This window comes from Balaenoptera physalus, assembly GCF_965194825.1.
Source record: "Balaenoptera physalus genome assembly, chromosome: 12".
Taxonomy (NCBI): domain Eukaryota; kingdom Metazoa; phylum Chordata; class Mammalia; order Artiodactyla; family Balaenopteridae; genus Balaenoptera; species Balaenoptera physalus.
The window spans coordinates 78,843,564-78,871,220 of record NC_138897.1 but is presented as its reverse complement, the minus strand read 5'-3'; the positions used below and the strand labels follow the sequence as shown (position 1 = coordinate 78,871,220).

General features: G+C 51.2%; 1 protein-coding gene across 4 annotated transcripts; it reads left to right on the top strand.

Moving 5' to 3' along the window:
• The first annotated feature begins 3,301 nt into the window (after positions 1–3,301).
• Positions 3,302–26,419, top strand: GLTP (glycolipid transfer protein). Of its 4 annotated transcripts, XM_082417604.1 has the most exons (7): positions 4,884–4,903; positions 9,086–9,138; positions 19,334–19,392; positions 20,384–20,517; positions 23,287–23,437; positions 25,258–25,434; positions 26,166–26,419. In XM_082417604.1, exons 1-7 carry the CDS (start codon positions 4,899–4,901, stop codon positions 26,226–26,228), a joined length of 642 nt encoding a protein of 213 aa, XP_082273730.1. In that variant the 5' UTR covers positions 4,884–4,898; the 3' UTR covers positions 26,229–26,419. The 4 variants fall into 4 exon arrangements, with proteins under 4 accessions (XP_082273728.1, XP_082273731.1, XP_082273730.1 ...); XM_082417602.1 differs by lacking the exons at positions 4,884–4,903; positions 9,086–9,138 and adding an exon at positions 3,302–3,574; XM_082417603.1 differs by lacking the exons at positions 4,884–4,903; positions 9,086–9,138 and adding an exon at positions 13,087–13,195.
• Positions 26,420–27,657: the final 1,238 nt, after the last annotated feature.

Sequence of the window (27,657 nt, the reverse complement as noted above, 5' to 3'; positions counted from 1 at the left end):
AGAGATGGAATATTTACCTAGTCTCAGAGTACCTCCCTATGAAATATTTATTAATTTCAAAGGGGAAAAGAAGAAATTCAGAGTGAGAAGCCTGGAAGACACCATCTTATTCAAGTGATCACAATTAACATCATCCATAATCGGACAAATTGAAGTCACCTATCATCTGTTATGATGCAATAAGGACACAGCATCACTTCTGTGATACTCCATGATATACAGAATCCACAACTTGCATCTAATCTATGATGCATGGTCTGAACCTAATTGAGAGGAAACATCAGACAAACGTAAACTGAGGGACATTCCCCAAAGCAACTGCCCTGCCTCTTCAAGAGTCCAGGTCACGAGAGCCAAACAAAGACTGGGGAATGTTCCAGACTGAAGGGGACTCAAGAGACAGGACCATTACATGCAACATGAAATCCTGAACTGGACCCTTTTGCCACAAAGGACATCCTTTGGACAAATGGCAAAAGTTGATGAGCTCTGAGTATTAGATACATTAAAAATGTATCAGTGTTGGGGGCTTCCCTGGTGGTGCAGTGGTTGAGAATCTGCCTGCTAATGCAGGGGACACGGGTTCGAGCCCTGGTCTGGGAAGATCCCACATGCCGCGGAGCAACTAGGCCCGTGAGTCACAACTACTGAGCCTGCGCGTCTGGAACCTGTGCTCCGCAGCAAGAGAGGCCGCGATAGTGAGAGGCCCGCGCACCGCGATGAAGAGTGGCCCCCGCTTGCCACAACTAGAGAAAGTCCTCGCACAGAAACAAAGACCCAACACAGCCAAAAATAAATAAATAAATTTAAAAAAATGTATCAGTGTTAATTTTCTGCATTGATGGATGTATTGCGATTCTGTAGGAGAGCATCCTTGTTTGGAGGAAATACACGTTAAAGTATTAGGGTGATGGGGCATTGTGTCAGCAACTTAGGCTCAAATGATTCAGGAACAAAAAGCTATTTGAATTGTACACCTAACTTCTATGTAAGTTTGAGATCGTGTCAAAAGAAAAAAGAAAAAAAATGTTTTGTGTTGCTCACATAGCGTTAAAAAAGTTTTTTAAAATTAGTTGCCAACATCTAAAAATCAAGAGATTTTGCTGTCAGCTCTAGGTTTCTGACTTCCCTTGAGAAATCTGAAAAGCTAGCAACTCCGGGAATGAGTTGGGCCACGGTGCCCTTTAGATGGTCTTTGTGATCCCCAGTTCTCCACAGTCCCCTCCACTCCTTACTGTGTAACCCTCAGCCCACAGCATCTATTTATGCTTCCAGCCTGGCCCCTGGGACCGGCCCAATCCTTGTCATAAGCTATGGGAATCCATAGAGCAGGCACTTAAAACATTTGTTGGATGGATGGGTGGGTAGACGGATGGATGGAAGAACTTTCAAGACATCGCATTAACCCAGAGCAACAACCTATCGCAGCACCTCAAACCCATGTTCCATGGCAAGACAATTCTTCCAGACTTGAATTTTTTATATCAGCCATAATCTCTGGTGGTTTGGCTGCGATGGAGCAAGTTGAGAAATCAGGGCATTGTCTGAGGATGGAGGTCCCTATGTGGGTTGTGATCTTTCTGTGGAATTAACGGCAGTGTCTGAAATGTAGGTGGGGTTCTGGCACTGGGTCAAAGTGCTGGGAGGGCTGGTGAGGGAGGCTTCAAGGAGATGGTATCTTAGGATGCCTGAGGGGGTGAGGTTGGGTGGGGTGGGAACAAGCCAAAGTTGACGGCTTGGGCTTCCTATTAGTGGGTGAACTGACTTTATGGGACATGTCAGGGTTTGGGTCATGGGTGAAAAGTGATGATAGCCTTGTCTCCCCCACGCCCTCTCATTTCCTGACTGTATGTGGGTCGTGTCCTTGGTTTGGAACAGCCTCTTCTCCCATTTGCCCCCTGACAGATTAAATTGAAAATATTGAATAAGGTCTGGCAATTATTTTTCTGACACCGGTGATTTCTCATTGCCCTTAGGATAAAATCCAAACTATACCACCCTCTACCTAACCCAACAAGCCCCTGCTCACCTCCCTGAGCTCAATTCCTATCCCTCCACTCCTCTGCCTCTTCCTCTCACTTGCTCCACTCCCATTCCCTCCCCCGTTCCCCCTGGCTGCTTGCACACGCCAAGCTTTTTGCCACCTTAAGGCTTTTGCACATGTCCCAGCCACTCTGGCTGTCTCCTACTTCTCCCTCAGGCCTTGGATCAAATGTCACCACTTCATAGGTACTTACTGCCCCTAACTCCCTACATCCTATCCCAGTCATGTCCTCAGTCATCCCCTGGCACTCCACCTTGTTTTATTTTCTTCATTTACACTTAGTATTTGAAGTTGTCTTATTTGTGTATTGTGTTATAATGTACTGTGTTGGGTTGTATTGTCTCCCCAACTAGAATGTCAGCCTCACAGGAGCAGGGATTTTGCTATACTTTTCATCACTTTATCCTCAATGCTTAGCACAGTGCATGGCACATAGTAGGGGCACAGTTAATTATTTATTCTGGAATGAATGAGGAGCTCTCAACAACTGTGTGCTAGATTTTAGGACACAAGCATCTAGGTGGGTTGTGGCTGAGGTGAAGTGTGCTCCAGGTTGTGACAGGCACGTGCTCTGAGCTATTGGGCTGAGGTCAGGTTTGAGGAAACACGCACCTGTCAGGTGCTGATTGAGTTGGATTGTAAACTGGGCTGAATGCATCAGGTAATATCAGACTGTTGAAGTCAGACTCGACCCCAGATTTCAGGTAACAGGAGTCCTAGTTAGGCATGGCTGAGTTAACTTGTGACTTGAGCAGTGTCCAACAGGCATAGGATCACTCACGGAGAATTATGCGTCCCCAATGGTTGTAGCCAAAGAGAACTGTGACCAAAGCAGTGTCCAAAAAGTCACTGGGGGCTGTTGGAGGACGGGCTCTGTTTACGGGGAAACAGATGTCCTTAGGGACGCTGGCTGGATTGGGCTGTAACCTGGGCTGGTGGATGTGTTGTGAGTTGTGACCTCGCCCATCAGGCGAGGACCCGGCCCGAGCCAGCCCGCCTGGCTGGGGGTGCCACGCCGGGGGCAGCAGGTAACACACCTGGGGATGGGTCACCTGGGAGCGGCTCACCTGGGAGCGGCTCACCTGGGCGTACCTGGATCCACGAGTCGGAGCGCTTTCGCGCCCGGCGGGCGAGCCCCGCCCCTCGGCCAATGGTGACGCTGAGGTCCGCGGCCGTGGGCGAGGATTGGGCGCGGGCGGACGGGCGGACGGGCGGGGCGGGGCGTCCGGCAGCTTAGACGCTCTGCCTGCGGGCGGCGCTGAGTGCTCGTCTACGCGGGCGCGGCGCGGGCGGAAGTGGCGACGCTGGCGTCCCTTGAGCCTGCGGCGGGCGGCAGTGACGGCCCCGGCGCTGACGGCGGCGGCCCGGGGGGCGGCGTGGACGCCCGCGGCGGCGGCTGGGGCATCACCAAGGGCCTCGACCCCGAAATGGCGCTGCTGGCGGAGCACCTGCTGAAGCCGCTGCCCGCGGACAAGCAGATCGAGACGGGGCCCTTCCTGGAGGCGGTGTCCCACCTGCCGCCCTTCTTCGGTGAGCCGGGGTGAAGAGGGGAGCTGGCCCGCAGCCCTGACCCAGAGCGCACCCGTATCCTCCTTCTCCCGAGTATCCCTCAACTAGACACCGCAAATCCTAATTCCCCACGCACCCGAGATCCCCTTTTTCTCCAAGCACCCCAAATCTTCCCTATCCCGGCCCGCTCCCAAATCCTCTTTCCCCCGAACATGTCACATCCTTCATCTCTTCCCAGACATCCCCAAATCCTCCATCTCCCTCAGACTCTCCCAACCCTCTGTCTCCCCAGACACCTCACATGCCAACATGTCCTTCAGGTGCTCGCGGTTCTCCACCCCCTTGTGCACCCCAGTCGTCCATCTCCCCACAAACACCCCCACTCTTCCAAATCCCCAATCCTCCATCTCCCCGAAAACATCTCTCACCCTATCATCCCCCTCTTCCCTTTCAGAGTGGCTCTCAACTCCCTCCCTTAAAATGAATCCCCCCCCATTTCATAAACCCCCTCTTTTCTGTAAATTCTCCCAGCCTATCCCTCATGGGACCTTGTGAACACTTCTTTCCTTAGAATTCCCTCATTCCAGATCAGAGACACCACCCACCACCCCCACTCCAAGGGCAGGAAGCCTGGCAGGGTGAGGAGGGTCCTTTTGGAGACGGAGTCGCAAAACTCTGGGGCCCCTTCCTAGGGAGAACCACCTAAAGCTTTCCCTCCATTTAGAACAGGGGTCAGGACAGGGGGGCTGCTATGTGGGGCGACATCAGACATGGAGTGCTTGGGATGGGGTCCAAAAGAAAAAGATCCCTCCTCCATATGTCATGCCCTGGGAGGTCATAGGAGCACTGAGCCGGTTGCAGACCTTCCTTTCTCCCATCCCTCAGCCCAGCCCACACCCTGGATGGAAAATGGGAAACAGAAGACAGTACCATCGGCCCCTGCCTGTTGCTTTGCTGGTCCTGAGTAAAGGGTGCAACCTGAGCTGTGCTTTTTCCTCTTCTATGTGGGCTTGCCCAGCGTCCCGCCCTGCTGTTTCATTTGGTGGCCTTGCAGGAAGAGACCAGTCCGGAGGGCAGAGTCTAGCCGAAACCTGCAAACTGACAGAACCTTGACACTGACCTGGACTGAAGGGAAGTGGCACCCGGGGCAGTCACTCCCTTTCCCCCCTAGTGGGTGACCAGGGCTCACGGTGGGCAGTAGTCCCTGAAGTGCCGTGCCATGGGCTCTGGGGTGGTTGTGACTACGTGGAGTCGTGTGCATGCTCTCCTCCTCCACCTCTTGAGCCTCAGTATCCCCATCTGTGAAATGGGCATGCTGATCTCCTAGGCTAGCGACAAAGAGTAAATGAGGTGGTGTGTGTAAAGTTCTGAGGCCTTAAGTGCCAAATAGATCTTAGCTGTTGGCAGGGGGAGGTGTGTGGTTGTTATACAAGTTCCTGGATTCAGTTTTGGTTCCTTCATAGAGTGGATGATTGATTAATGAGTAGTATTTGAGTGAGTGCCATTGGCTGGTTTGTACGATTCTCAGACCTGGCTCTTTTACATCCACTGTTACATCCCTGGTACCCAGAACAGTGCCTGGCACACAGTAGGTGCTCAGTCAGAACTTGTTAAATGTATAAAACATTCTTATTTTCTGTATCTCAGTGTTGAGATAACACTGACTCTCCAGGCAGGAGCTTGGGAGCTATCTGGTTTGAGCATTGAGGAGTTGTTGATTTTTGTGACAGGTTTTTCCCCCCTCCTCGGTTCTATGAGCATTTGCCCTGAACAAGGATTCAGAATCTGTTTAAGCTAGTCGTTCTCAACTGAGGGTGGTTTCGCCTCCTCAGGGGACATCTGGCAATATCTAGAGACATTTTTGGTTGTCACAACTTGGGGGGGGCGGGGTGGTGAGGGGCACGGGGAGGTGCTACTGGCACCTAGTGGGTAGAAGCCAGGGATGCTGCAAACATCCTCCAGTGCACAGCACAGCCCTCACCACAAAGAACTGATCCAGCCCCAGATGTTAGCTGGATCTCAAGGTGGAGAAACCCCGAGTTAAGCTCTGTGGCCCTTTCCTCCCTCATCTTCAGCAAGGTTGCCCATCAGTTCTGCGTTTGGGGGCTCCTTCATTTGATGCGATTATCGGGCCGGTTTTAGAGGAAGGGGGTGGTGGCGGCTGGAGCTGGCGGTGATCTGGTGCCCCGGCTGAGCACCCCCTCCTCCTTTCCCTGATCTCAAAAGACCCTTGTCTTTGCTGCGAGCCTGGTGCTGTGGGCCGTCACATCTGTTGACAGAAGCACCATTTATACAGAGGCCTCAGTGGGTTGGCCCACAGAGGATAATTCTTAGCACTATTAAAAAAAAGTGATAATCCATTTATTTATTTATTTATTTATTTATGGCTGTGCTGGGTCTTCGTTTCTGTGCGAGGGCTTTCTCTAGTTATGGCAAGTGGGGGCCTCTCTTCATCGCAGTGCGCCGGCCTCCCACTATTGTGGCCTCTCACTATCGCGGCCTCTCTTGTTGCGGAGCACAGGCTCCAGATGCGCAGCCTCAGTAGTTGTGGCTCACGGGCCCAGTTGCTCCGCGGCATGTGGGATCTTCCCAGACCAGGGCTCGAACCCGTGTCCCCTGCATTGGCAGGCAGACTCTCAACCACTGCGCCACCAGGGAAGCCCCCGTGATGATCCATTTTGAAGCATTAGGCTCTTCTTGGAGGAACTCCTGAGGGTTTAAGCTTTAGGAGGTTGCTTCCACCAGTGGCTTTTCTCTGGCACTCAGGGGTCGATGGAGATCTGCCGTCAGCTCTGACACACGGGCTTTGCCTAGGTCTTGGGAACGTCTGGTCCCCTGGATGATCTGGGTGGCGTGTTTCTGGAATGGAGCAGGCCTGGGATTATGGACACAAGAAGTCTGAAAGGCATTCGGTGCCAGTTTCCTCCAAATCAGTGTTTCTCCACCGTGACACTGCTGACATTTGGGGCTGGGCCATTCTTTGGGGTGGGGGTCTGTCCTGTGCTTTGTAAGACGTTTAGTGGCATCTCTGACCTCTCTCTACCAGATGCCAGTGGCACCCCATCTCCCCAAGTTGTAACAACCAAAAATATCTGCAGGGAGACCAAGTTACCCTTGGTTGAGAGCTACCGCTCTTGATATAAATAGGGCAGAGGGCTGAAAGCTGTGTTTTTAAAAAGTATTTTAATTCTGCAAGGAAGATCTGTTTCTCAAAGGAAAATTGAGCAAGAAGAAATGATAAATTAAAAATCTCCCTGCCATTTATTGAGCATTTACTGTGTGCTAAGCATTCTATGTTGATTAATTCACTTAATCCTCTCACAACCTTTTGAGTCAGTTTGTTGTTGTTGTTATTGTTATTTAAGAGAGAATCAATGCTGACATTTCAGAGTATTTTCATTACAAACCCATTTATATCTTTATCTATGTTTAAGGGGAAATGTATAAGCTGCTTTTTTACACCCAACAATATAGCATAACCACCTTTACCCATCAGTCAGCATTTTTCATAGCTGCCTAGAACTTCATTGTTTGAATGTGGCCTTAATTTATTTAACCAATCCCCTGCTGTTGGACATTTACATTGCTTCCTTTTTTTTTTTTTTTGCTCCCGTAAACTGTGCTACAGTGAACATTCTTGTATATATTTCTTTGCATACTTCTTTGGTTATTTCTAATTTTTAGAAGGGATATTGCTGGGTCGAAGGCTGTGAAGGCTTTTAACCTGTTAGCACAACCCCATTTCTTAAACCATCATCGGTGGTGGTTTGGGACAGAATTGGTTGGGCTTGATGAATGCTGATTCTTTGGGCTGCAGGTCAGATGTAGCTCAGAACATCTGCATCCTGGGCTAACACTTCCATATCTCCAGCCTGAGTCTCCCGAGCTGTATAGGTTTTGCTACGTCCACTTAGAGGTCAGCCCTTTGTCCATCTTCTTTCTCTACCTTGACCCAGTAATTGGATCTCACCTCTGACTGATCAGTTTGCAGCTGACTTCTGTGAGGCCCTGCTCTCTCATCTTTTATGGTCAATTATGCAGCTATTCTAGAGCATTTGCAATTGGAGGATGGGGGGGGTGGAGGGAGGGGGAGGGAGAGGCTTAATCATTTAGTCTGGCCACTCCCTGCCTAGAAGCCTCAGTGGCTCCCTGTTACCCCACCTTGATATCTGTGCTGTAGCCTTTCTGAATGGCTTGCAGCCCCACAGAGGGTACCATGCCATCATCTGCCTCTGGCACTTTACCCGTGTCAGTTTCTCTGCCTGGGGTACCACTCCTCTCTGGCCCACCACCTTCCTTTCACCTGGCTGGGTTCCACTTATCCTTAAGGAATCAGCTTAGGGGTCACCTCATCCGGAAAATCTTGCCTGACTCCCATGGAATCTACCCCATTCTGACACTTTGAGTTATTTCAGTGCCTAGCACTTGGCGAGCTAGTGATGTTTGTCGAGTGAATGCTTTTGGCTCCATTCCCATTTTTCTGGGTTCTTCTAAAAGTGTTTTGCTTTCTTCTCTCTTTCTAAGTTAAAATATAGGATCAAATTAAGATACATAACTCATATCCTGTACCCATGGCAGACGTTAATAATCAATCATGATGCTGTTTTTTGCCCCTTTAAGTCTAAACACAGCCTCGGCCACTCCGAGGTCTATTAGAATTGATGCATGAGGTGACACCTGTTTGCTCTCACTGTTTAGCGAGCAACCAAAGATGCAGGAGCTGAAAGTAATGATTTCTACCTCTTGGTTCTTGAGATCCAGATTCCAGGGGTGATTTTACTTCCTTCAGGCTTCTTAGCTTAATTAAATGGATGTCCATAGAATTGAGCCTTACAGATATCTGACACTCACGAAACAGTCCTAGAGTAGCCCCAGAAAGAGTGGTTTTGCATCACTTTGGTTCAATGCTAGCTCTATTTGGCGGGGAGTGGGGGAATGGCAGCCCAGAGCCACAGAATTATCTTGTTTTACAGCCAAAGAAACCAAGGCCAGGAAGGTTAGGTGACTTGCCCAAGGTCACACAGCCAGCAATTGACCACAGAGCCAGACTAGAACTCAGGCCTCTGGACTCCTTATGCAGTGCTTTTGCTGTTGTGCCTGCCTGCTTTCCTGGCTTCCTGTCTGGTCAGTGGAGCCAGCCTGTTTGGCCACCGAAGTCCTGGAGCTCTGCTGGCTCCACTGTGGCTTATCCAAGACGCTGGGAACCCCAGACCAGCTATGCAGGTTTCCTTGGAGCTGCGTGCCTCATAATCATCTTGCCAAGCTGGGACCATATCTCTTGCCTATTTGAACGCAGATCTGATGGCCGGGGCATGGAAGTCATCCAGTGGGGAGGCCCCAGACAGCTCAGTTTTTCCTTTAATTGGGACACTGAGTTAACTGCCTGGGGACCAGCCTCACCCACACCCCTTGTCCTCTAAGAAGTTGTTCTTACCATTGCAACAAGCACCTTTCAGGACTTGGGACCACAAGTTTTTTGGTATTTGTTTTTTAAGTTGATACAAATGTATGTTTATTTTTGGTTTTGTATAGAATATCCCAAGAAAGAGAAACAAGAAACTGTATTAACCCTCGTCCAATAGCAGGTTAGTTATCATTTTGGTTGAGTGTCTGTTGAGAGCTGGATGCTGTAGGAACCGGATGTAGACCGCTTCTAGGAGGAAGAAACAATGTACTTTGCGGAGGGCGGTGGATAAGTCACTTTCAGCGATGGGTTTTGCAATTTTGAACCGGCCTGCAGACTCCTCTCATCCATTGGAAGTGTGTTTGCAAGTAGTGAGTGAGGATTCATTAGCCTTGAGGAGCACCTACTGCGTGCTGGTGAGACATACTCATGAGCTCACCTGGCCCAAGTTAGAGCCAAGTAACACCTGTATAGAGGGCTGCCGCTGGCCCTGTTGTCTTATCCCGTCCGTCTGTATAACAGCCCGTGAGCTGGCTGCTTTGGAGGCTTAGAGGGAAGAAGTTGCTTTGAACCTGGGTCTATTGTCCACTGAAGTCCATGAATCGAAATCTCTAGATAGATGGATATTGGCATCAAGCAGCCAGCCTGAGCTTGAGTGCTGGTTCCATGGTGCCCCAGCTGTGTGTCCATGCCCTAGTGCTTCCCCTCTCTGAGCCTGCAGCCCCAACTGTACAAGGGGGAAGCTGGGCCTCCCAGGAGGGCCGATGGAGGTGGCCTCCCCCGAATGATGTTGGCGCCCAATGCCCAGAATCACTCCATCTTTTTGCACAGGTGGGACAGACATCCTCAGACCTTTAGAATCTGCACTTCTTGCCACACAGCCCTTGGGAAACAAGGTTCTTGCAAAAAGAAGCTGCCTCTGGCTCTTGCTGACCAGCTGCCAGGGCTTGGGGCCAGCCGAGCCGCCTGGCTACTGAAGCAATTCTCACTTATAACATCCAAAGGCCAGTGCAGAGCATGGACAAATGGTGCCCACCTGCTCTGTTCCCCCAGTGATAAGGATGAAATCCTCTTGATCCTCTGGGTTCAGAAAAGTCTGGCCCTGAGGTCAGGGACGGAGGTCTGGCCTCTGCTCCTGGAGGGAAGAGGATGGAGAAGAAAGAGGGAAAAGACCCGAACGTCCACTCTGTCACCTGCTAGCTCATCCAGCCCCCGTTTCATTCCTCATCTGTGGGGTGTCTGTCGCATAGGGCTTCTTGGAGGAACAGTGCCCCATTGTGAATCGCCTCCCAGGCCCCAGCAATGTGCCTGGCAGAGCGTAGGTGCCCAGCCAACATGGGACTTGAAAGGGAATGGAAAGAATGCGTGACAAAGGGCTTTGTAAAATATAATGCATGACCCCATCATAGCTAGCGTAACCCCTGTTTTGAGTGACTCCCATGTGCCAAGCATCGAACTAGCCGATATCTCATTTCCAGTCCTTATCATGACCTTATGAATTAGGAGGAATTCGTGCCATTTTACAGAACAGGAGACCAAGGTTCAGAGTGGTGAAGGGATTTGACCAGGTCACACAGCTAGTAAGGGCTTTGTAGGGGGCCAGCCCTGCCACAAGTCTTCCAGAGCAGAAAGGGCCTTTTTGAGCTGTTTGTCAGGGAGGGGAAATGATAGGAAGTAAGTTCCCATCTGGCAGTGTGCTTATTTCAATGAGCTTATTAGAATGGAAATGTAGGTTGCATTGTTTCAGTTTTAAAATGGCCTGGATGGATGTTAACTCCTTGTGTTACATTCTTACAGAGTTACTGGTAACAGGGTTTTTTGTTTTTTTTTTTAATTGTTACAGTGTTAACTGTATCTGAGCTTTTAAAAGTCATTACAACGGATCAGCCCTCTCCAGGGTCCTATAAAATCTCTGCTTTCTGTCCCTGCCGTTGCGCAGCCAGCTCACACTTCCCCTGGCTCAGAAATGATTCACTTTCTGCACTGCTGTTCCCCCGAGTTCCTTTCTCCACTCCCTTCTGAGATCTCAGACATTAATGGTCAGGAATACATGGTCCTTATTTTATAACTGAAGGGCTCCTGTTAATTTTACCCATATCAATCAACTGATAACACCTTCTTTCTCTACCTCTCTCTCCTCCCTCCCTTCCTCTCTTTCTCTTTTGTTTTCTTAATCATTGGAATCACTCTTTTCTGGATTTCTTCTCTAAAGAATGATGATATAATGTATTATAATAGTTATTATAATCATAATCAGAAAGAATACTTTTTTAAAAATTTAGCCAGAAACTATGAGGTGAGGCCTGTTATCAGCCTCATTTTACAAATGCAGAAACTGCGGCTCAGAGAGTTTAACCAAATTCTCCCAGGCCACACAGCAAGTAAGAGAAATCATTTTCCCATCTGCATTCCCGATTGAAGGCTGGTTTTTGCCAAAGGGGTCAATTTTGGGTAAAGAGAGTTGGCATGTCATGGGGGTGATTTTTAAAAGCATCATTTTGTAAACATTCTTTTCTCTTAGATATTAGGATAGTAGAATTTAGAATGGGGACTAGTTTTAGAAAGGTGGGCATTCTCAGGGCTCTTATGCTTCAAAATAGGCCTTATTGCAGACTGAGCCATCTCACACACACACACACACACACACACACACACACACACACACACACACACACACACACACACACACACACACACACACACCACATACCCGTGGATTAATAAATGATTCATCTCCATCAGCTGTAATTTGAGTGCCTCCCATTATGATCCTTGTAACCCAGGATCTGTAAAGTTAATCTGTCCCATGTGTTTAACAACAAAACCTTATTATCCAGCTATTGAAAAGAAAAAATTGAATTTGAAATAGAACCTCCCCAAACCAGGCTCCTAGAGTCATGACACAGGTACCCTCTTCTTCCTTTTTCAAATAAGTATTTATGGATTGGGTCTGGTGTTCCCACACTGAATCACACAGGCTGAAAGTGAAGCTGTGCGTCTTAAAAATGGAATGCTTTTTGTTCTTGAAGGAAAATTATTCCTGAGATGAAATGAGAGGGCGGGCCAGGGCGGGGGCGATTCTGTCACTTTCTTGCCTAATGTTGGGAACATCACCTGTGGGAAGATACGGTTGTCTGAAGAGGCAGGCGTTGAGGGGCAGCTTGGATGGAAATTTCCAAATATGTGCTGAGGGCTTGCTCAGAGCATGATGGCAGGTGCTTTCCAACTACGCTGAGGCCAGAAAAAGAGGAAGTGAATGTGATTCTGTGTGGCATATGGTGACTGCTGGCTTACGGGGAATTCTGCTGTCTGGGCAATCTCAACCATCTGAACTATGACAGAGACCCGGGCAGAACTGTTACAGAGGTCATGCACAGAATGCTTGCTTGGTGCCTGTTTCCTCTTATTTTGAAGGCAATGGTGACAAAGTTGGCTATTTGTTTTCCAAGTATCTAGCAGAATCAAAGCACTGCAGAGAAAACAAGAGGAGTTTTTAAAAAACTACACAAAGCTGTCCTAAATCCCTGAAAACATACCATGTAGAGCCATTTAGAGAAGAGTTGAGGGGGCCTGTGATGTCACTGGGTCACACTTTTATCATAATTCCTGTTTTTGATGATGGCCCTGTTTAGAAAACTGCAAATGGCTTGCTGTACAAAAGCAGGGACATTTGAGTTACATTTTGAGAAGTTCCATCCAGAATGGCTGAATGTGAAAGTTGGTACATTCATAAAATTTGGTAGATGGAAAATATTTCACTGTTTTATTTTCTTTTTATTATTGAGATTAAATGTCTTTTCCTTTCTTCTTTTAATTGTCCATTTTTCTATAAGGTGGTTGTTGTTTTTTTCTTACTGATTTGTTCGAACTCTTTACGCATTAGGGGTGACAGTCTTTGGTCTATGGTATTTGTTACACAGGTCATCCCCTCCCCCAATCAGTTTGCTCTTTGGCTTAGATTGGTGATGGGATTTCCCCCCACCCCGACCCCATGCCATATAGAAGGTTTCTGGGTTTTGTAATCAGACTTATTGGTCTTTTCCTTATGTCTTTTGGGTTGAGTACATGCTTAGAAAAGTCTTCTAAACAGAAGGGGCCATTTGCCAATGTGTTCCAGGTAACCAAGGCTTGACTGTGTTTGGAATCCGTGCCCATTAGAGTTGGTATCATGAAGCGAGATGGTGAAATTGTACCTGATTTTTCTTTTGTTTTTGAGACAACTTCCTTTCACCCTGGAGGTAAGACGATGAATGAGAAAAGCGACCGAGTGCCGCCCCACCCCCTGCCCTTCCCTTCTGGCAGGTTCTGGGTGTCATTCTAAAGAGCCTGTTGGCTGACAACAATGAAAAACAAGTTTGGGTTAACTGCAAAACAGGTAAAACAAGAAAGGTAATAATTTTGAGGCAGGGCTGCACTCTGTAGGAAAGGTAGAGCTGGACAACCCTCCAGAAGCGTGTCGCGTCGTATCCAGAGCAGCGGCCAGTTTGAGTTTCAAGGCTTGGGCCACAGTGTGCTTGGGGGTTAAAATCATTGCAGGGTTTTCCCGTCAGAGTCCTTTCGCTTCTGTTGAGTTCACACACACAGATAGAAACGTTCTAGAAAGAAAGGCTAGAGGGAGTGGTGGCACCAGCCTTGGCTAATTGTGTCTGCGTGCCTGACTCTCGCCGTGTGACCCTGGGCCAGTCACTTGGCTCTTCTGGGCCTGGCGGCCTCGGGCTGCGCCAAAGCAAACATAAACCCAGAGCCTTCCATGAGGCGTGTTGAAGCTGGCTTCAGCTTACCTGGAGCGCCTCCTGTTTGCCCAGCACTTCAGGGCTCTGGAAAGGGAGGGGCCTGAGCCCAGCGTGGTTCAGGAACTTGTCCAGACACCAGAGCTGAGAGCCGAACCCAGGACCGGGGCTCTGGAGCACAACCGTGCTCCTCCCCTGATCACAGGCGGCCCACCCCCAGATGCTGCCAGCCCGGCTCCTGTGTGCCCATCTGCGTGTACACAGTGACGCCTTTCCTGCCGGCAATCGCCCCCTCGCCCCGGCCCCATGCAGCGGGGAAGTGGATTCCGGGGTCGGTCGGCCTCACCACCTCCCTCTGCTGGGGTCCATCTCCCAGGCCTCGACTCTCCCCTCTCTTGCTTCTGCTCTACAACTGGCTCCAGAAGTCCATCGAGACCCCACATCCTACCCTACAGTAGAGCAGAAGCTCTGTCCCTGCATGGTAGCCACGACGCACAAGAACAGCTGCCTTGGGGCCCGGCTCCTGCCAACCACGGCAGCCTCATGACCCGAGTGACACGCTGTCGGGAGAAGACGAAACAAAAAGCCTTTCTCCCCGCCATCGCGGGGTGGGGCGGGCACTCAGAACCATAAAAGAGCCGTTTCTAGAGCCAGGGAAGCTGAATAACATTCTGTGCATGTCTAAAATGCATGCCCAGTGGCCTGAGTCGCTGGGAAAAGCTCGGAAGCCACCCACGCGTGGTTGATGATGATCTGTCGCCAAGCCCTGGTTCCACATCTCCGACGTGGGATGGCTTTACTCGAACATCAGCCGGCGGTGGGAATCAAATCACGGCCAGGCTCAGGGCCCTCAGTTGGCACATATGGCGCCTGCCCCATCACAGCAACTCTACAGGGGTGGTCCCTTTCCAGGCGGGGAAACTGAGGCCAAAGCCCCTTTCCATAGCCTCTGCCTTGTTAGTCGCGTGCGTCCTTAGACCCGGTGCACTGGGTCAATCTTCACTACAAGAAAGTGGCTAGAAGAAGAACCTGGCAGGAAATGTGCCTCTAGATTCACGTTTCCTATTATCTGCCCCCTCGTTCATGCTGGGGTCCAGCTCCATGCCAGGTGCGGGGGGCACAGAGGGGGACTGAGGCCCCCTGGTCTCTGCCCTCTCTGAGCTCAAGTCCATGGCAGGGATGGGTGGAAAACAGAGTTACACGTGGAACCACAATCACGGTAGCAGTGCAGTGGACTTGGAGAAAAAGTGGAAGGAAGAAGTATGACTTTTATGAGCAGAAAAAAGTGTCTGACATTCTTGTTCTTTTTTTTGGCTGAGCCGCACGGCATGTGGGATCTTAGTTCCCCCACCAGGGATTGAACCCGTGCCCCTGCAGTGGAAGCACAGAATCTTAACTGCTGGACCACCAGGGAAGTCCCAAGTCTGACATTCTTTTCCAACTTTATATATGAAAAATTTTAAACATACAGCAACCCTGTTTGGGAAAAGCATCTTAGGAACTTGTGTAGAAATCAGCGATTTTTAGAAGACGGCTGCTGTCATCTGCCGATGCTGGCTTTCAGCTGCGACATTTCCAGCCTCCAGCCAACCCTGCTCACTTCAGACTGGCCCCCACAATCTGAATTGGCTCTGGCCAGTCCATCCTGTTACTGAAGGCAGTGGTTTGTGTATACTGACAGACTCCCTCGGTTTGTCTCAAGTCTGAAGTCAAGGGGAGATTCTGTCAGCAACCAAAGACCTCTGTTCAGTCCTGAATGGCGGGGCAGGTTTGTCTTCCAATTCCAGGGCTTGTTCCTGTATTTGGTGATCCTAAGGGTATAGTCATACCCCTTCGATTGTCTAGTTGGTGAATATATGGTGCAGTGTTAAATACATCGCAGCCTTAAAGCTGTTTGCCCATTTTGTCTTTAAAAATCTGAACAAATGGCTAGCAAACTCTTGGTGAAATTTAAATGTTAATAAAATAGTAGTATACCCATAAAAAAATAAATAAATAAAAAATAAAACGTACAGCAAAATTGAAAGAATTTTACGGTGAATATTCATGAATCTGCCACCTAGATTCTACCATTAATACCTGACCATACCTGTCTATCCACCTATCCATCCATCCGTCCATCAATCCACCTCATGTCTTTGGACAACATACATTTTGAAAGATGTGGAGGTGAAGCCATTGGCCATCCCTTCGGAAGGGTTTTTTTTTTTTTTTGGCTGCACTAGGTCTTCGTTGCTGCGTGCTGGCTTTCTCTAGTTGCGGCGAGCGGGGGCTACTCTTCGTTGCGGTGCACGGGCTTCTCATTGTGGTGGCTTCTCTTGTTGCACAGCACGGGCTCTAGGCGCGCTGGCTTCAGTAGTTGTGGCACGTGGGCTCAGTAGTTGTGGCTCGAGGGCTCTAGAGCGCAGCCTCAGTAGTTGTGGTGCACGGACTTAGCTGCTCTACGGCATCTGGGATCTTCCCAGGCCAGGGATCAAACCCGTGTCCCCTGCATTGGCAGGCGGATTCTTAACCACTGCGCCACCAGGGAAGCCCCCCTTTGGAAGGGTTTCGCCAGTCCCTATGCTCCCCATCCATGGCACCTGCCCGGCTCCTGTGAGGCTCGAAATTTGTGACCCTTGGTTGCACAGTCAAGAGGGGAAGAGTCTCCAGTGGTGGAGAGTCCTGGCTGTCTTGCATTATTATTTTTTTTTTTAAAGGAGGTTTCTTTTTATTTATTTATTTTTTGGCCACGCCGCTCGGCATGCGGGATCTTTGTTCCCCGACCAGGGATTGAACCCTTACCCTGAGCAGGGAAAGCGCTGAGTCCTAACCACTGGACCGCCAGTAATTTCCTGCATTCTTATTTTAAGTCTGGAATGCGTTGTCCTTTGGGGGAGTCAGTGGTAAATGTCCTGGGAGAGAACACGTTGCAGGGCTAGCAAATTGCACAGCCTCCCAGGTTGGCCTTGCAGGATGAGGTCAGCGATACATCAGGGAAGATGAAAGGGTGGGTGGAATCATTACCTCATTAATGCCCTTGGCAGGTCCACCTGGGAGTCCAGAGCGCCCGGGATCAGGTGGGACAGGCAGCCTGCATCCCCCCACCCAGCAGCTCGGAGCAGCTCCTGTGGCCACCCCGGGGGAGGTCCAGCGTAGCCCCGTGGAGGGAGATGTGCTCCCACAGGCGTGAGAGAGGCTGGTAGCTGAGAGCGGTGGGCTCACCTCTCGGCCCGAGGGTTCTGTGCCCGGGGGCCTGCAGCAGGGCAAGGCAGCCGCCCCGGGCCCCATGAGGGCCTCAGTTGGGAAGCAGGAGAGTAGAGGTGGCAGGGGACACAGGCCCAGTGTTCCCACTCAGCGGAGGTCCTGAAGGACCTGGTGCCTTCCGAGCCTGGGTGACATTTGCTGGACCGTGGAGCCTGGCGCTGGTCACGCTACAAAGTCATAAAGATGGTCACAGTTCATGCACTGAGGGTTCCTGTGCTGGCCACTCTGCTAAATGCGTTTAGCGCGTGCATTTTAATCCCCATGTCAACCCTATGAAATAAGTACCACTTCTGCCCCATTTGACATGTGAGGAAACTGAGGCACAGGAGACTTGCTCAACTGGATTCAAACCCAGGGTGTCTGGATTTCTACGCGACCTTCTTTCCATTGGGTTTTGGGGTATTTCATTTATAACGTCCAATGCTGTTTCCCCAATGCACCTTTTTTGCAACGGCTGCGATTAGAATGTTCCAGATGGCCGGCCAGGTGTGCTGGGTCACCTTGGGTGGAATTCAGCCCACAGGTGTCCCTCCCCCAGTCCTCCGCCCCTATGCGGTCAGTTGGCACGCGCACCGAGGCCCCAGCCTGGCCAGCGGACAAGGGGGAGCTGGCGCTGGTGTTTCCCCGCCGTGGGTTTGGTACCCACTTGTGGCCTGCTTGGGCATCTTTGCCCCCTGGGCTCTGTATCGAGGACGGTGAGAGGTGTTGGGGAAGCACAGCTGTCTTCAGGCTCTGAGGTGAAGTCCTTGTTGAGTCTGCTCAGGAGAGAACCGGCCCTTCCCCATGTGTTTCCTCCTTGCCCAGCCCTTAGCAGGGAGCTCTGACCCGTGGGCTGTCTCTGGTCCCCTTGACAGCCTGCTGGGGGATCACAGAGGAGGGAAAGGAGGAGAGACAGTCCACAGTCAGCTCACATTTCCCATGGAGTCCTGAGTTCCAGGCACTGCCAGTTTCTAGGTCCACATTTCATCAACTCAAAGGTGCCACCTATTTTAAAATGCTCTGTTGTTTTATGAACCGCCAAGACAGGAAAAACGCCTCCAATTAAGAACATTCTGATTCCAGAGGTGAACAAAATATGTGTCTTGGAAGTGGGTTGTTTCACATCATCCTCACAGCTGCTCTGATCGGTTCTGTTGGCCCATTTGCTAGATGGGAAAGCTGAGGCTCAGAGAGCAGAAGGGACATGACCAAGCCCACACTGCCAGTGTGTGCAGAGCGGGTATGGATCCCCAGTTCATCGAGCTCTGTTAAGTGACCAGAGTTCCACTCCTGGTGGGTTCTCCTGGGCTCTTATAAAGAGTCTCAGAACGGTGGGGCCTCTGGGTCGCCAGCTCACTTTTTCCTTAGAAGCTGGTGAATGAGGCGGGTAGGAAGAATTGGGAGATTGGAATTGACATATATACACTATGGGTACTATGTATAAAATAGATGACTAATGAGAACCTACTGTATAGCACAGGGAACTCTACTCAGTGCTCTGCGGTGACCTAAATGGGAAGGAAATCCGAAAAAGAGGGGATATGTGTATACGTATAGCTGATTCACTTTGCTGTATAGTAGAAACTAACACAACATTGTAAAGCAGCTATACTCCAATAAAAATTTAAAAAAAAAGAAAAAAGAAGCTGGTGAACGAGCTCTTCTTCCAGCTCGTAAGATTCCTCGAGCTGCCTCCTGGCCAGCTGGTTCATTAGTGGCCTCTGCCTTGTCAGCCAAGATGGTTTCTTAGCGTATTAGTTTTGCAAGATACTCTACACTGTGCTGTCCAATTTGGTAGCCACTGGCCACATGTGGCTATTTAAATTTAAATGAATGAAAGTTAAATCAAATTACAAATTCAGTTCCTCGATCACACTCACCACATTTCAAGTGCTCAATAGCCACATGTGGCCCATGTTAGACGGTGCAAATATAGAACATTTTGTCTTAGGAAGAGAGGGTGCTGTGGACAAAACGGTTTGCCCCCTAGATAGTCCAGTTGTTTTTTTTTTTTAGTATTTATTTATTTATTTGGCTGCGCCAGGTCTTAGTTGCGGCATGTGCGGCCTCTTTTAGTTGCGGCATGTGGGTTCTTAGTTGCAGCATGTGGGATCTAGTTCCCCGACCAGGGATCAAACCCGGGCCCCCTGCATTGGGAGTGCGGAGTCTTAACCACTGGACCACCAGGGAAGTCCTAGTCCAGGTGTATTTTAAAGGCTCTGACAAGTCCTGCAGTAAGAAACTGGTCTTACTCAGAGCCCAGCACTCCAAATTGCCCATGAACCATTTTAACACTTAACAAACAGCTCTGCCTTTCCTTAAACACACCAAGTGACCTCCCCTCCTGTCCCCATGGCCCATGGAGGTCCTGAATATCACCTTCGTTGGGAATCTAAATCTCTCTTCTTATTTTGTCCCCAGATTGCCTCGGCTCCCCAGTGTTTACTCCCATCAAGCTGGACATAAGTGGCAACATCACAGTACGTACTTGGCCCTGCAGCCCCGGTACCCAGATCAGGACTCTGTAATCCCGCCCCGTCACCAGTGCCCTGCTCCCTGCCGCAAGTTCCCCAGGCTGAGGAACAGGAAGGAGGTGTGGAAATGGGCCTGGCCCCCAGCTTCTCTGACTTGGGGCTCCAGGTTCTTGGTCCTCTTTGCGGTCATGCCATCCGGTCATAGCCAAACTAGGACCACAGTCTGGAGGGTTGACCTGAGAAGGAACCTACTGGTTCTTGTATTCACTCTACCAAACAAAAAATAAACTCCAAGGTCAACAGGTGCACTGACCCTGCCCTTCCCTTCCCCAATGCTGAGAGCTCCAGACGGCATCCCCCAGCAACTGACCCTCCCCCATGAGGATCCACTCTGAGGCTGGGTCTGTGTCATCATCCCCATTTTATAGACGAGGAAGCTGAGGCTCAGAGCTGTTGAGGGGCTCATAGCACGGAAGTGGCAGAGGTGGAATTCACATCCAAACTGCCTGGCTCCAACTCAGGAGCCTTCTTCCTGGACATCTCAGAATCCTAAGAACCTATTTCCATTTGTCCACAAAAGCGAAACTTCAGATGCTTGGGGTTTGAGGCGCTGTCAGTAGTGGTTGGAGAACGTGGACTCTGGGGCCTGGCCAGTGCTGGAACCCGCTCGCACCTGCACCAGCTATGTGACCTTGAGCACGTCATTTCCCCTCTCTGAGCCTCAGTTTCCTCATCTGCAAATTGGAATTACGACAGCAGCATCAGGGTTGCCGTGAGGATCAAATGAGGCTGTGCCCATAAAGTACTTCGCAAGTCCTGTAAATGCGAACAGTCATGGTTACTGTCATGACAAGCCCCGCTGACAAGCCCCACTGCAGGTCCTGGCGCTGGGGGGCAGGAGAGCGAGGCTCTGGCGGGGCGCTCCTCCACCCAGCACGCGGCAGCCGTCTGTGGGGGCAGCCTTCCTAAGGGGGAAACCCTGTGTGCTCCGTTTCAGAAAATCAAAGCTGTGTATGACAACAACCCGGCCAAGTTCCGGACCCTGCAGAACATCCTGGAGGTGGAGAAGGAAATGTATGGAGCCGAGTGGCCCAAAGTGGGGGCCACACTGGCGCTGATGTGGCTGAAGAGGTGATGGGCTTGGGTGGCTGGGTGTATGTGGCTGGTGGGCCCAGAGGCCTGCTCTGCAGAGGAGGGACGGCCAACCCTGCCACTGCCCCACGGTGTCTGCTCTGATGGGGCAGGACGGGCACTTCCTGTCTTTCACATAGGTGCTCTTCTTGTGTAAAGCTAGTTAGTGACAGAGAAAAAGCACCCTGGGGGCCAAGGCCAGCCTGATGGTGACGCTTCCTTGCTTGTTCCAGCCCCACCAGAGGCATAGCAAGCCGGCGGGTACTCTGGCCGTTGTGCTAAGCTGTTTAGACACCCAATCGCATTTCATGTGCTGTGAGTTAGGTGTGGTTATCCCCATCTCCCAGAGGAGGCCGCTGGGGCTTCTGGTGGCCAAATCACATGCCCAGGGCACAGGGGCAGTGCTGGGACTGAGTGGCTGAGCACAGTTGTGCAGGTTGTACACTGCACAAAGATGTTCCGTCTAGGGCCGGTCACATCACACACATGGTAGATTTGTATATTATGACAGCTTCTTGACAGAAATACAGCATCTTGAGGACAAAGAACTCTAATTTGCACAAAATTCGTCCTGTGGCCTGGGGGCAGGATACCCCGATATGGGATATGAACTCAGACAGTCTTACCCCAGAGTTGACAGTGCTTGTAACCGTGATACATATTGTCCTCAGAGCACATATTTGGAGCCACATACAATTGTTCCATCTTACAGATGAAGCCATTGAGGCTCAGAGAGGCCAGGCAGCTTGCTTGCTGAGCTCACGCTGCTCTCTACCAGCTCCAGAATTCTCCTTTAGCTGTGCAAACTGCACAGTCCCTGGCAACAGCTGTGAAGCCAGGGACCCATTCTCTGCCCCACAGATGTTCCCAATGTTGCCCTTTCTCTGGGGCCTGGAGTCAGGAGCCAGGAAAGGCGCTCTTCCCCTGTCTCTCTCTCCATTCCCTGAAGCTACCCCACCCCCACCCCCATGCACTTCTTTGGTGAAACAGGAAGAATCTGCTCCCTGGAGGGTGTGGCCTGTGTGGGCATCAGGGGGTAAATGGGCTATAATTAACAACCTTATGCCCTATTTTATGACTCGCCCCCACTGAGCTACCTACTCTTGTCTGTCAACAAGAGAATCACAGACCTGGAATAAGGAAAGCCCCTGGGTCTATCCATTGGCAGGTTTTGTAGGTTTCTCAGGAAGAGCAAGCCAGAGAGTGACGTTCAGATCAGTTAGATTGTTTGTGTCCAGATCAGACATGGGCAGAGCCAGGTGACTGGGAGAGCCGGTGGATGTCAACAAATCGAGCATATAATAAGCACCTGCTGTGTGCTGTGCATGGTGCCGGGTGCATGGGATGATGCTTGGAGAGGCATGGTCCCTCTTAGGGTATCACAGCCTGGGCAAGGGGTCAGGCTGGTGGGCAGATACTGACAGCTGGATATCAGACCCTGGAGCAGAGAGAAATCAGGGAGGGCTTCCTGGAGGAGGATTGCCAAGCAGGGTCTCCTAGACTGAACAGGAGGGTTCCAAGAGGAAGAGGCCTTGCAGAGGCCTTGGGAGGGCAGGAGAGGCACAGCATATCTGCCCCTCCAGGAAGATCTGGTCTAGCCAGGGCCCGGGATGCAAGGCAGGAGCAGGGAAAGATGAGATGGGATTGGACAAGGATGAGTTCCAGCCTCCTCAGGGGTGCTAGGGAGCCACTGAGGGGCATGAAGCCCATTGGCAACAGGGTAAGATGGGGCTTGAGAAGGAATCGTCCCAGCTGCTGGTCAGAGGGGGATCATTTGGGCTGGGAGAGGCAGGGGCTCAGGAGAGGTGGTCAGCCAGGGCAGGGCTGGGACTGGACCCTGAGCTCGCTTCCACACCCCAGGCTGATCCCCAATGGTTGAGGGTTGTGATCCAAGCATGGAGGATTTCCCTTCACCTCATAGGTCATAAAGCTTAACTTTTATTCCTTTAGTCCTCGGGCCCAGAACTCTTGCCCCTAAGAACCCCCCAACCTGAATCCTACCGCCCTGCAGGGAGGGAGCAGAGGACCCCAGCTGGGGAGTGAGACAGGCTGGGTTCACATCCCGGCCTTTGAGCTTTTGGGGTACCTCTGTGTTCCCTTCTGTGAAGTGGGCAGATCATGCTGAACTTAGTCTCACAGGGCTGAGGGGAGCAGATGAAATGATGTGGATTAAAGGGCTAGTACTGATCTGATTTTCAACTTGGTCACCCTGCCATGACCCACACCCTTCTTCTGGCTCTTGAAGCATCATTCTACCCCAGAGGAAGGGCTCAAGTGGCCATTGGAGGATGCAGACGGTGGCTCAGGCAGTGATGGAGGCGGGGAACCCACAGGGTCAAACTCGCCTGTGTTCTCAGCATGTCCCTGGTCTATGGTCCCTGAGCCCTTTGAGGACCAGAGCTGTAGCTTCAACCCTGCACTGACTGGCTTCATTCCTCAAGCAGTGATGGCCATGTGGCCATGGAAATAGGCAAGACAGGCCCAGACCCTGCCCTCATAGACCTTACAGCCCAACAGGGACTAGCCCTAGGCCTGGTATAGACGAGGTACTTGGGACATGTGACGTGAGCCGGGGAGTCACGTTACATGGAAGCTGTTGTAGACACATGACAGTAGAGGAATCATCACCCCCTTTGGGGTGTCCATCCCCCCCCGGCTCACTGTGGGAGGTTAATACAGAGCACATCCGGGTCTCCGCGTGCGGCGCTGGTGGGTGGTGCCGACGGGGGCGTGCGGGGCGCTGAAGCGCCGTCTCCCTTCCGGCTGCAGAGGCCTGCGCTTCATCCAGGTGTTCCTCCAGAGCATCTGCGACGGCGAGCGGGATGAGAACCACCCCAACCTCGTCCGCGTCAACGCCACCAAGGCCTACGAGATGGCCCTCAAGAAGTACCACGGCTGGATCGTGCAGAAGATCTTCCAGGTGAGCCGCCCCGCAGGCCCGGAAGGACCACCGGCTCGCGGGGCCCGCCCTCTGCCCCGCGCCCTGGAGCTGCGGTCCCCGCCCCCCTCCCGCCCCGGCTCAGGAAGGGCTCCCCTGTCCATCTGGGGTGAGGCTGGTGCTCCGAAGGACCCCTGCCGCGTGGCGGGCATTTTCCTAGATGCTCCGTGGTGGTTCTGATGAGGGGCCTGATTGGGAGGCCATGGGAGGAACCAGGGCAGAGACTGAGGCCGTCAGGTTGATGGTGGGCTGGCCTCACTGGCCCCTTGGATTCAGCTGGGACCCTCGCTCTGGGGTGGGGAGGGGAGGAAGGGCCCCTGTGCCCACGGGGGCGTCTGCTGAAAGAACATTGGCCCACGAGGCCCTTGGTGACTTGTGTTGGGGTGATGATGGCCACAGGCCTTCAGCACCAGCCTGGCTTTGGGAGAGGTCCACTGGGGAGGTGTGGAGAGCCCTCGGGGTGCCCTGTACACTGTCGTGGCCGCCCTTCCTCCTGAAGCTCCCACCACCCGCTGTTCCTCACTCCCGTGAGAACCGGCATCTGAGGGCTGGTCTCCGTCCCACGTGGCACAGGTCGAGGGTAGGCTGGGTCGGGAATCTGCTGGATCCAGGCAGGAAATAGGGCCACATCTGGGCCATCTGCCCTGGCAGGGCTGGGGACAGTGCTCATCCTGGGTGGGTGCCGCAAGGGCCCTGTCCCCCACCACCCCCGGCAGAGCATTGCCCCCCGCTCCCCCGTGAAGGCCTCACGACCACCACCTCAGTAATAACCATGCGTCCTGGATGCCTGGCCTGGCGGGCTGCCCGTGGAGGGCGAGCCTCACAAATGCACCGAGAGGTGCTGTCCTTGCCTCCGTTTCACAGATGAGGAAACTGACGCCCAGAGACGTTTAGGATCTTGCTAGAGGTCACACAGTAAGAGAAATGGGCAGCTGGGATTCTACCTCCTGAGCCTCGGTATCCTCATCTTGCAGATGGGTATAAAATAGGCCCTGCCTCACAGTCTCATTGTGAAGAGTCAGCGTGTTACTCCGTATAAAATGCTTGGCATGTGGTTTACACTCAGCAAATTGAAGCTATTTCTATTTTGATTCCTAATGATAACGTTATTATTTGTAATTTCCTCACCTTCTCGAAAGGCTTGTAGCCTAAGCTTTTTATCCGGTTGCATCCTTTTCCTTCTGGCTCTGAAATTCTGTGTATGTCTGGTTCTCTGGACTTTTCAAGTTGTCAGGGAAGCCCTGAAATTTAGGGAAGTATCACCCCCTGAAGGACAAAAGAGGAACAGCACAGATCAGCCGTCCTCTCCCCGCCTCAGAAAGGTGGGGTCTCAGGAGGAAGCTGTTTACTTTCTCCAGGGCAGGGAGCGCCCGGGAAGAGGCTCATCCACACCGAGCACCTGCTGTGTGCCTGGTGCTGTGCTGAGCACTTTGCGTGACCTCCTTAATCCTCACAAAGGCAGCCCGATTGGGTGGGTGTCATTATTATCCCCATTTACAGATAAGGAAACTGAGGCTCAGAGAGGCTAAGTAACTTGCTCAAGGCTCACCGCTGGTCGGCGGCACAAGCTGGAATTTGAACCCAGGTCTGTCTGTCCCCAAAGCTTCCTGCTGTCTCTCACCGGGGTAGAAGGGGACACACATCCCCCTTGGCCTTTCCCATCCAGCACCACGAATAGCACAGACCCCTGCCCAGCACGGGCCTCTGGGGAGTCCCCTCCCAGAACCCCGACGGGCCTGGCCCGGTGGCTCAGGATCTCCACCTCCGCTAACACTGCGCACCCTCCTCTCACCCGTCTCAAGGCAGCACTGTACGCGGCCCCCTATAAGTCCGACCTCCTCAAAGCACTCTCCAAGGGCCAGAACGTGACGGAAGAGGAATGCCTGGAGAAGACCCGCCTCTTCCTGGTCAACTACACGGCCACCATCGACGTCATCTACGAGATGTACACCAAGATGAATGCCGAGCTCAACTACAAGGTGTAGGCCAGACCCTCAGCGGGCACCCCGGGCCACATGCCCCTGACCACAGCCCCCCGCAGGAACAGGCAAACCCGAATCACTGTGAATCCAGCCGGCCGGCCACCCCCAGCCTGAGGCGCCCCCCAGAGCAGCCCAGAGACGGACCAGGGTCTGCAGGGGACCGGCCCTGCTCTTTTAAAAGTCACTTTTGGGGTCTATCCTCCTGGAGCAATAAATAACGATCTCACTTCCGAATTTCATGACAGCACAGACTGACTTTATGCCTTCATTTCAGTGTGATAAAAATTGATTAATGTTTCTAATAAATCAAGTCCTCGGGTTTTTTTGGTTTCCCACCACCACCCCATGCGGAGCGTGACTCTGGGGGAACCGGTGTCAGACTCCTCACTTTAAAAATAGGCGCGTGTCCTGAGGATCTGGCTGAGTGATGTTTGGGGTATTTTAAGGACCATGAGGGGGTTTGATCTGAAATTATACAGGGCCCCTATTGTGGGATTTTTTTAAAGCAAACTGGCGTGTGTTCTCCGTGGTTTGCACAGCCCAACCTCACAGCACTGTCATTAGAGCCTGCTCTTTCTTACTGTCTTTTGCTAGACAGTGTTTTTATAGCTGAAACCAACCAGCAAGCCTTTGATGACCAAGGGGAGGGTTATTTTAAAGCTATCAGGCACAAATAATTGACCATAGATGACTGTATTTGCATTCTTCTCCATAATTATCTTCTTCAGGGACAGCTTTTCCAACCTAAGAAACTACCTACCATGTGTATTCTTTCAAGGGGAAGAGGATGAACCCAAGAACATGCCTTGCTGCCTTAACTGTCCTTCCTGGCGCTAAAAAGAGCTGTATTTTTGAAAGTGTTGGGGCAAACAGAGCAACCCCCAAAGAACTGATATGTGTTAAAAACCCAGTGAGGAACGATTGGTGATTTTTATGTGGAAACTAAATAATCCTTAATAAATAAATCTCTATTTTGGAATCACATTGGTGTGCTGTTTTGGTTCTTGATTCTTTTTTTTTTTTTTTTTTTTCCCGTTCTTTCTGGATCAGAGGTTACAACTGGGGATAAGTCAAGGACCTGTTTTCTGGCCTCCAGGTCCTATTTCTGGTTTAAAAAAATAGAACTGGTTGCCACATTGAGAAACTGGGGACATGTCACAGAAAAAGCTTGATTTCTAGCTTCTTTTGAAAAATCAGACTGCCTGTCAGGAGCTGAGAGATGACTGCCCCCTTGGCTGGATGGGAGGAGTGGGTGGATATATTTTCCACTTTGCCTCAGTCCCCACCAATCCCTGTTGCCTCCCCAACCCTGTGACCATTGGTTATTTGAGCTTTATTGTGGGCTGATGCTTTTTCTGTTACTAGGGTTAAATGTAGAAGGAAATATTTTACTTCATTCCTGCTCCTACAGAACTGATAGTCTAGTGGGCAAGATGGACCAGTAAATCACCAGTGATGATATAGAGTGGTCAGTGCCCAGAGGGAGCCTAGGGCTACAGGTGGGGGGGGGCCACATCCTGGGATGACACTGAACCTCTATGGAAGGGTTGGGGTTGGGAGGATCCCGGTAGAGGAGGAGAAGGAGGGGACACTGCAAATCATAGGCAATGTCCTGATGGCTTGACCCAGAGCAGGCTGTGTGTATATGAGACATCATGCCAGTGAGGGATTTGAATTTGACCCTGAAAATTATGGAACGCCTTCAAGGGTCTTGCGCACAGTCAGTTGGATATCCAGTTCGGAAGGCTCCCTCTGATGTGGCCAAGGGTTGGACGCCTGAACTAAGTTTTTTGCTGTCTCTGATTTTATTATATTTTCTAAGGTTGCTGATAGTAGGAATGCCACTGATCTTTCTAAACTCTAACTGCTTTTTAGGATTTTTCCCTTTGGTTATAAAATTCTGCCAACAAAATTGTAAAATTCTGTGTATTCCTTTTTAAAAAGAGCTTTTCTTCATGTTTTCAACATAATACAGTGAGACCGGGAAGGCAGTTTCTTTGTGGAAGGTCAGAATATTCCCAGGAGAGCCTCCTTCAGTCCTGGTACCTGCCTGGCCCCAGGAGCCCTTTGGGTTTTTGACCCCAGAGACAAAGCCAGCAGTGCATCTATGCCTTCTCATTTCATCCTTGTCAAAGTGGGACTGAGTTCTGCCCGGGGCAGGGAGGAAGGAACACATTGAGCACCAGCTGTATACCAGGCCCTGCACAAGTGCTTCATATG

What these genes read in the sequence shown, in the direction of transcription:
- GLTP (XM_082417602.1), top strand. Translation starts at nt 3,472, where the DNA reads ATGGCGCTGCTGGCGGAGCACCTGCTGAAGCCGCTGCCCGCGGACAAG. An exon ending in ACATAAGTGGCAACATCACA is followed by an intron (nt 19,393 to 20,383) that starts GTACGTACTTGG and finishes GCTCCGTTTCAG; the next exon opens with AAAATCAAAGCTGTGTATGA. An exon ending in TCGTGCAGAAGATCTTCCAG is followed by an intron (nt 23,438 to 25,257) that starts GTGAGCCGCCCC and finishes ACCCGTCTCAAG; the next exon opens with GCAGCACTGTACGCGGCCCC.